At 38.0% G+C, this 9,546-nt stretch overlaps 1 protein-coding gene across 1 annotated transcript; it reads left to right on the top strand.

Moving 5' to 3' along the window:
* Nucleotides 1-7,606: 7,606 nt before the first annotated feature.
* LOC116652283 (transcription activator GAGA-like) lies at nt 7,607-8,859 on the top strand. Its single transcript, XM_070210797.1, has 3 exons — nt 7,607-7,935; nt 8,110-8,608; nt 8,683-8,859. The coding sequence occupies exons 1-3, from the start codon at nt 7,607-7,609 to the stop codon at nt 8,857-8,859; spliced, it is 1,005 nt and encodes a 334-aa protein (XP_070066898.1).
* The last annotated feature ends 687 nt before the right edge of the window (nt 8,860-9,546 follow it).

Below are 9,546 nucleotides of genomic sequence, written 5' to 3'. Positions count from 1 at the left end.
TTGGTATATCTCCTATTATTGTAGTGGTGTTTCTTCTACTTTGGGTTTTTTATATTTTATAATTAATTTCTTAGGTATGCTTTTGAACTTATATGTCAAATATAGTGTTAAACTTATTAATATGATTACAAATATGGTTATTGTAATTATCTGGAATACATTGTTAAATTTTGTATGTGCATTTATAATTTGTTTCGTTTGTAACGAAAGTGGTTCTAATTTTATAACATCATTGCTTACGTAAATGCTTTGAGTATAATCTAACATATTGTTTGAAATTGAAATTTCATTAATTTGCAATGAACAATTAAAGATTTTTATTATATTGTTTCCTTCTATTGTTATTTCGTTATTATACAATTATGGTTTAATATAGTTTTTGGTAAATTCCAAGTTAAAATTATATTTGGTTCTATGTAGTTGATTTGAAAATTTTGCAAAATTTTAGTATAACTACATTCTGATGTTATTTGGTTTAAAATTCCTGTTAAACATTCATTATTAATTAATTTTTTTGTTTCTCTGCTATAAACTTTTTATCTTGGGTAAAATATTTTTCATGAGCTATTTCTGTCAAAATATTATTATTTTCATCCGGGTATGGAATTATTTCGAATACCGGGCTTTTTATTATTCTCGAGGAATATGGGATATTATCAGTATTTCGTTGTATCTGATTTAAACCAAGTGGAAGTTTTTGTATTCAACAATTTCTCAGAATTAACATGCAACAAATAGTCATGTTTTATAATTTTGGGTTAAAATTCCTAATCTTGTGAGCTGCATTCCCATCTCAATGTCTTCTATATATTCTGTAAAGTGTTGTAAGTTAAATATAAGGATATCTAATTTCTTTCCTTTTTGTTTCTCTTGATCTAGTTCGTTCATGATTTCTATTCCTTTGTTTATAGCTTCTATTATGTAATTTAATTCGTTAACCTGAACGCTGTTTTCTGCTAAGTTGCTTATTTTTTGTTCAATTTCTGCTTTGTCTTCTTGATTTAATGTTCCAAATAAGTATTTATATGCTGTTCCTACTATGTTAACTAAACCTCTTTTGCTGCGTTTGGCTATTTTTAAGCCGTTTATTTCTCTGTTTAATTTTTCTACTAGGTATTCGATTTGTATAAGGTTATTGAATTCTTTACTTTGTTCAATTAAATTGTTAAAAGTTTCTTCGGTTTTTGTTAAACAGTGGAATTCGTAATCTGTCGGAATGTCTATGGTTCCTGTTTTAAATATGAGATATCCGTTATGGGCTTTGATAGGATTAATTTCAAATCTGTGCATTTATATGGTTTACAGTTATTGATAGTAATATTATAATAATTAATTTAAGCTGGTGCTTGTATGTTTTGATCGCTGTCTGTTGTTGACCTGTAATTGTTATATTTGCTTTGATTAGTCTTCTTTTTCTTTTTGAATTTGGTTTTGTAATGTGTTATTTTCCTGCCTCTGTTAGTTTCCTCAAAATGTTTGTCGTCGATTTGTCTTAGTTCTCCTGTTTTCTTGAACGGGGTTGTCGTCTTTGATTTAACTAACGGTGAGTGTTTGTATCTAGTGTCAATTTCATAATTTGTTCGTTTTTTGTTGAGATTATTTATTAGTTTTTCTTTATTAGCTTGAGTGTCATACTCTGGTGTACCTGCATATATGAATATGTCCGCTGGTGTTCTGTTAGTCGTTTTGTGCTTTGTTTTATGATTGTACGTGTAGAGTATAGTTTCAAATTTTGTAAGTTTATTTTCGACGTCTGAGTCGCTGTTAATGATTCTTAGTTTTTCGTTAACTGTCTTATGAAATCGTTCTACGTCGGATATACCATTTTTACTAGTGGTTATATTAATATTTACTGCTTCTGATTTTAGCCATAATTGTAAAGCTGTGCACATAAAAGCTGAGTCTTTGTCTGCCTTTATTTCGATGGGTTTACCCATTTGGTTGAACACTTGTAATATAGCTCGTTTGGTTTCTAGCCAGTCTCTACTTTTTATTTCTATTAATGATGCAAATTTTGAATAGATATCAATGCAAGATAAAAATTGTTTATCTCCTACTATGTAAAAATCCATTACATATTTTTCTCGGATATTAGCGATTTCCGGAGTTATTTCGAAAGTTAATTTTGTATCTCTGTGTTCTGTTTTTGCGATGTTGCAAATCTCACATTCATTTATTAGATTTTGAATTAAATTTTGATAATCTGGGAAATAGTGGGTTTCTTTGAACCAATTGATAGTTTTTTCAATTCCTGGATGTAATAATTCTTTGTGCTTTTTTAATATTAATTCTTTGAATTCTGCATATGTTTGAAGGTCTATTAATTTTGTACTAGTTTTCATTGCCTTTGTTGAATTATTCGGACTTATTATTTCTAAGTAGGCTTCTTGAAAAATTGGAAAATCTGCTTCGTGTGGAAGTATAGCACACTTTTCTTTGTGCATAAGTATTCTTTTATTAATTCTTTGGCATGCGTATTAGTCATGTCTTTGTACGTAATTTTTATGTTGGTTTTGTGAAGTAATTCGTAACTTTTGTTTCGTTCTCGGTTCCTTTTTCAAATTCTATTTGTCGATTATAATAATTAAGTGGTCTTTCTGTGATTTGTAAATGGTTACTGTTGTCTTCTTGAGCACTATGTATTGTTGCTCTTGTGCTAATTGTATCTTCGCCTAAGAAGTTTTCGTTTAATTGAATTCTGGACAGAGCATCTGCCACATAATTTTCTTTTCCTGGGACGTATTTAATTTGGAAATCAAACTCATTTAGCTTGATCTTCCACCTTTGTAATTCATGTTAGGTTCTTTCATATTATTTAACCAGACGAGTGGTCCTGTGATCACTAAGGATTTGAAATTGTCGACCAAAGAGATAGGACCTTAAAGTATTTAGTGGCCCAAACGATTGCTAATAATTCTTTTTCAATCGGTTGAATAATTTAACTCATGCTCGTTGAGAGTTCTACTTGCATAGCATATAGGCTTATGCTCTTGCGAAAGGACGGCCCCTATTGCCATATTAACTCGCGTCTGTAGTTAATGAAAATGGTTTTTCGAAGTTAGGGTATATTAAAATTGGGTCGGATGTTATGAGTTACTTTTAGCTTTCAAACGCTAGCTTCGTAGTCTCTGTCTTTTATATTGATTTTGCTCCCTTTTTTTAATTTAAGTGTTAATGGTTTTACTATATTAGCGAAATTTGGTATAATTCCTATAGAAACCACATAATCCTAGAAATGATTTAATTTCTTTTGGGGTTTTTGGAATTGGGAATTTGACAATTGCTTGTATCTTGTGGGATTTTGGTTTTTATTACCCCTCAAGTTGTGATGACCCCCAACCCCCCCCATGTGACCGAGAAATTCAGTTTCTTTTCTCATAAACTCGCATTATCCAACTGTAGTTTTAAGTTAGCTTCTCTAAGCTTCTTAACTTACCTTTTGTAGCGACAAAATGTGTTCCTCCAATGAAGTGGAAAAAATAATAATGTAGTCTAAGTAGACCAGGACAATCTTTAAAAATTAACTCTTCTAAGAGATTGTGCATACAACGTTGGGAACGTTGCAGGTGAATTCTTAAGACCCAAATGGCATGCGAGTGTACTAGTAATGGCCATGTTTAGTCGAAAAATCGCGTCTTGGGGTATTGAACCAGGATCCATTTGGATTTGGTGGAAGCCTTTGGCTAGATCAATGGTGTGAAATATTGACATTTTCCAAAGTTTGGTCTAAATATTTTCATACATGATCGGGATAGGGTATTTATCATTAATAGTTAGTTCATTGAGGATTTGCCGGTTAATCTATGACTAACCGGAACTTTTGCTTTCCAGATGCATCGTTTTTCTTTGGAACGATTATTACTGGTGAGCAGTAAGGGGATTTGGATTTACGTATGATATTTTGTTTTATCATATCGCTTATTTGTTTATTTACTTCCTCATCGTATATTTGCGGATATTTGTCTGGAGGGTTGTAAATTGGGTCCTCATGTTTTGTTAGAATTTTGTGTTTAATTGTACTAGTGAAGTCAAATTGTCACCTTCATGGTACTGGATATCACGAAATTCATGTAAAACTTTTTTTATTTTTTCTTTTTCTTCTGAGTTTAGGTGCTCTAGCCTAAACTCATTGTTTTCTATTAATTCATTATTAATAGCGAAGTTAAATGGTCTGTCCTCTGTTGAGGGTGGATCAAGGCACTCTTGTGCGGTCATGTCCTCTTCGACCTCTTCGTCGTTATATCTAAAACAAAAGTTAAAATTCTCCTAAGGTTACGGATCCTTGTGCATAGTCTATTTTGGCTTGACATGCCTCAAGGTATTCTCTCCCAATCAGAACATCATAATGCTCGAGAAGTCGTGAATATAGAATTTTTGTTTGCTCGGACAAATTTTGCTTGCTCCTAATCGTATACTTTGTTTTAATTCAATAACCACCATTTATGGTGTGAACCTTTAATGTTTCGTTGTAAAACTGGAAAATTTAAGCGGTTTGTTTTCATTAGATTATGGTTGAACCTGTGTCGATGACACATTTTAAGAACTTCGTCATTCATAATCAATTTTATGAATGGATTTTCTTCTGTTTGTTCCGAGGCTTGCTGATGAAAATTTTCGGATGTATCCATTTCATCTGGCCCACTGTTACTATCTCTTTGACGTTTAGTCGGAGGGTTTTGGTGCATTCAAGCGTGAATGGGACTGATTTTGGTAGTTTAAAGGGGATTTTGGTATCTACCTTGACTTAATTTCTGTTGGGAAACCTCGTGGTGAGCTTTCTGAATTGTCTTCGGACTTATTATGCTGTTTATTTTGTTGCGTGATAACTCTGATTGTGTTGGAATAGCCACTTGAAATGGTGGTTGGGGTTAGCATTTTGCTGATAATTCCCATGTTCCTACCGATTGGTATTTGGATTTCCCTGAACATTATTATTTTTAGGTTTTTCAGTAACGCTATTTTCATATAATCCCTCTCTTTGAGCTACTTGCTTTAGTTTTTGTGTCGACGTAATGTCGTGTCTGGCTAACATCCTGAAAAAGCCTATCTGGTAATTTTTTTTTGTAATAACATCTTTGATTGTGTTATTCATAGCATTTGTATAAAGGGTTGTATTGCTAGGTATATTTTCTAGTGCTAACTTATTTAAAATAACAAAAGATTTATTCTCGAGCTCCTCGATGAACTTACGGACGTTTCCTTGGTAATTCGTGTTGTATAAGCGTCGAAGGAGTTCTTCAAATGGTGTCTGCACTTTGTATTCTTCAATCAATGCGTTCTCTCAGCTCCTGCCAAGTGTGGCTGCTGTCCTTTGTGATATTCTCTGATGCATCTCCTGTGACTTGCAATCGATGGCTCCGTATAAGATGCTATGTTGTCTAACATCTCGGGTTGGATACAGGTGTAGGATGTAATCTATCCTTTTAATGAAGGCGTTTAGTTGATCCGTTGATCCGTCAAAGCTTGGCACCTGTCTAAGTTGTGAAAGGGCCTGGTTTGAGGTGTTGTTCTGATAATTCCATTGTCATCTTGGTGTAATACACTTTTTTTTGAATAGTTTTGAGTTTTGTAGGTTTGAACTTTATTGTTCTTTGATTTTGCACTTTTATTTTAAGTTAAAGTTTGTGATGATTATTGTGCAAATGTTTTTTTTTATTTTTGTGTGTGTGTCTTAAAAAGACTCAGTAATAAAACGTATTGCAGGGATCAAACGATATGCAAAGCCAGTCGTTATTAACTGTAGTAGCTTTATTGCCCAAAGGGTCAATATTATTAAGCTACTAATGACCCGAAGGTTCTTGTGCGGATACGTATTCGAGAAAATTTTTATTACACTCCGACAACACTTTCGGTCGCGATTGTGCGTTAGATCTGGGAATTAATTATCCTTTAGCGATCTTTAATTTTTCCCGACGTATCCTACCGGCTGCGCCAATTAAGTTTTTACACGTTAGGTTACTATAAAAAATATATTTTCAATTTATTATTTTCACTTAACGGCTACTTTTGTTGAGTACATTCAGATTTGCTTCCCGAATATGAACTGATTTATCTAACTGTTGCGGTCGCTTAGCAAAACTTCGCTTTGAGAGAGTTTGAGTCAAAATTGAGTGAAGTTTGAGCTGCGTCAGCAATTATGCGTGGGATAGTACTTGATGGGAACATTGACAGTGGCGTGATATTTAGGGTGAATTGTTTATGTCTACCAAAGGGGGACAGTTTGATCTTGACCAATGTCGATGTTATCACCAGGCTCTTTGTTTACAATATTAGAAATGTTTATAATGTGCTTATGCTTATGTGCTAAGTTATGTTAAAGGGTGGGTGCGACTATGGATATGTCACTATATAGTACTTATTTTTTGAAGAGTTAGCTGGGGGATAAATCTCGCCGAGTCTGCGGTCGCCTCGTGGGCGGCAACAGGAAATTAACGCCAGGCTTAAAGTTGTTTTGAAGTAGCCTGAAGAAAGCAAAACAACATTGCTTTGGTCGGGTGTGCCTGACTAGTAGATGCCCTGCAGCGACTGTGCTAACCCGACATATCTCGAGTAATGTCCTCTTGACATACATAACCAAGAGGAGCTGGGGGAAATCCAGGAAAATGAAATATCATTAATCTGCGTACATGTACTCCATGTGGTCGTAGATGCTTTCTGCTGGCTTCTTAAATATTGTTCAGTGCTGCAGGGTGTTAGAAAAAATGTCTGCAAATCTCGCATATGAAAAACGTTTGAAGGATTAGTCAGGCAGACCTCTGTGTTGCCTAACATAAGAGTTCCAGTTGGAGCTCAGCCCAAGCCATTAAAAGCCTGCAGTAGGCCTAAGTCCAGACTCGAAACTTTTCTTATACATATATATCTGAACGTCGTCTTTGACTTTGGGGCTATTCAAAGATGTTTCTGTGCAAGCTAATGCAAACGCATTACCTTCATCTATTCTGGCCGAGAAGTTGTGCTCGGCCTTGCAACATAATCTTCATCTGCACCAGGGCTCGGCTCAAGCGTCTTTCATGCCCACCTCCATGGTCAGATTAACTTGTTATGTGTATTAAGCCAAAACTTGCATTAATAGCTGACAGCTCTTGGCCAGCTCCAAGTTGAGTTTTGTTTCACTTCTGCTAGGCTGAAAACATGTTCTCTTCAAATATAAGAAGTTGACTTGCGAGCTGAGCTTAACATATAATTTATGAGTACATGACTCGCCTTCTAAGTGCAGCTCACCTCCATGTTCACCTCCATGGTCACATGAATGCTCGCTAAAAGCTAGCATAGCCATAAAACTCTTGAGTCGGAGCAACTTGAATTGTGCAACTCTGCTGTCTAGAGCTGTCGCCTTTGTTTAGTTTTTTTTTTTTTTTCTGCAGCCTGGCTGGCAACCCTGGCCCGTTTCCGATTCGCATTCTCGCAGCGAGCTAGTAGTCCTGGACAAGTTTGGAACTGATTTTGTGTCAGGGCAGCTGTAGTTGAGTTTATTTTGACACGATTGCGTGAGCTGGCGAGAGAAAGGAAAAATATTGTGAAAAAGCTTAGAAGCATTATTGTGTCGAAAAAAGCAAAGAAATGGAATCGTTGGGCAACAATCGCTATCAGCTGCTCTTCATCGACGATGATGCCAGCGATCTGTGCCTTGGCCAAAAGAAGCTGCAGGAGACCGGCGGCCAGCCGAAGCACAAGCGCAGCAAGCTTCCAAACGGCGGCGACAAGGCCAAGACCCCTCATCCTCAACAAAAAGCCCCTACAGCACAAGCTGCTAATCTCGAAGAGCAACGGCAATGGCCATGGCAAGGGCGACGGCCTCAAGTCCGATCGCATCAAGATAGCCAATGCCACATTTATGACCAACAATGGCCTTAACAAGACAGACCTAAAGAAGACCAACATGGACCAGCAGCAGCAGCAGCAGCAGCAGCAGCAACAGCAGCTGCAGCAGCAACAGTTGCAGCTGCAGCGACAGCAGCAACAACGCGAACAGCTGCAGCTGCAGCAGCAACAGTTGCAGTTCCAATTGCAGCAGCAGCAGCTGCAACAACAACTGCAGCAGCAGCTGGAGCCGCCGCAGCCGCAGCAGCGCCATTATCGAGAGCGCACCGTCTCCAGCCGCATCATTAGCAACAGCAACAAGGGCGGCGGCGGTGGAGTCAGCGGGGGCGGAGGCAGCGGGGGCTATGGCTATGGCAGGCTATACAAAAGCAAATTCGATCGCCATTCGGGCTCGGATAAGACGGGCATCAAGGCGGTGGTCAAGCGAAATGGCGGCGGCGCCCACAACTGGGGCTCGGTGATCAAGGACATTGAGGAGCAGAGCATTGCCATGAAGAATCCCGTGCAGTCCGACAAGGACGATTCGTTCAACGAGCTGCAGCAGCAACAGCGCCAACAGCAACAGCAGCCGCAGCAGCAACAGCAGCAGCAGCAGCAACAACAGCAGCAGCAACAGTTGCAGCTGCAGCAACAGCAGGGCGGCGAGAACCTGATCGAGGAGGACGACACCAAGTACATAACAGTGGAGGAGTGGCGCGCCATGCGCGTGGAACGGGCCAAGCCCATCTACAACATACGCAAGGCCGGCGAGGGCGAGGTGAATAAGCCGGACTGGAAGAAGATGATTGTGCTGCCCAAGAAGAAGCCATCGAAACTGACAACGATTCGGGCCTGGAGTATGATGCGTCCATGTATCCGCAGCGCGTTGGCCGGCTGCAGCGCATCATGGATATTGAGTTCAAGTTCAAGGATGATCGTCGTCGCAGCGGCTATCTCAGCGGCTGGGCGGGGGGGCGTCCGCTGAACAAGTCCGAGGCGGAGAGCGTGTCCGATCCCATCAATATGAACGATGAAATTGAGTTTCCAACACTTGGCTAAGGCTTAGTTGCGGCCCAGCCAGCAATCTAACTGTATACTTAAGCAATTAATCAATCAATCACTCAATTAATTAATCAATCACCATCAAGCACTCGAATTAATCAAGCCATCAATCAATTAATCTAGTTAACAAACAATTGTTTAAGCAGCCTGGAATTCAAACAGCTAGTCAATCAATTAGTCAATCAATCAATCAATCAATCGATCAAGTAATCAAACAATCAATCAACAGACACACACACATACACACCAAGCCACATCAATCACATACTTACTAGTTCGTCTACGAGAAAGAAAGAAACCAAAAAAACAAAAAAAAAATTGTTTAGAGTTGTAAAATTTTGATGGAATTATTGTTTTTATGTATTTCGAATGCGATTTCAAGAACTATTAAATATATAAACACTTAACTGAACATAGCCTGTGCTCGATTTTCATAGGGTAGCAACGACTTTCTCGGACTTATTATGATAACGGAAAGATCTTTCGTGTCTTATGCGAGTTGGGATAATGGCAGCAGAACCTAGGCAACTCTTATGAGCGTATAGATACGATGGACCTCTGTCTGAGAAGGGTACTCTGGGTACATCTGAGTCGACGCTAGGTGTGTGCCACGTTTATTACCTGAAAATCGAATAAAGATCGGACAACAGAGGCCGAAGTTGCCATTGAGAATGTTTTGTTAGC

This window comes from Drosophila virilis, unplaced genomic scaffold, assembly GCF_030788295.1.
Source record: "Drosophila virilis strain 15010-1051.87 unplaced genomic scaffold, Dvir_AGI_RSII-ME tig00001124, whole genome shotgun sequence".
NCBI lineage: Eukaryota > Metazoa > Arthropoda > Insecta > Diptera > Drosophilidae > Drosophila > Drosophila virilis.
The sequence above is the reverse complement of the archived record's forward strand: the minus strand, read 5'-3'. Positions and strand labels throughout refer to the sequence as shown.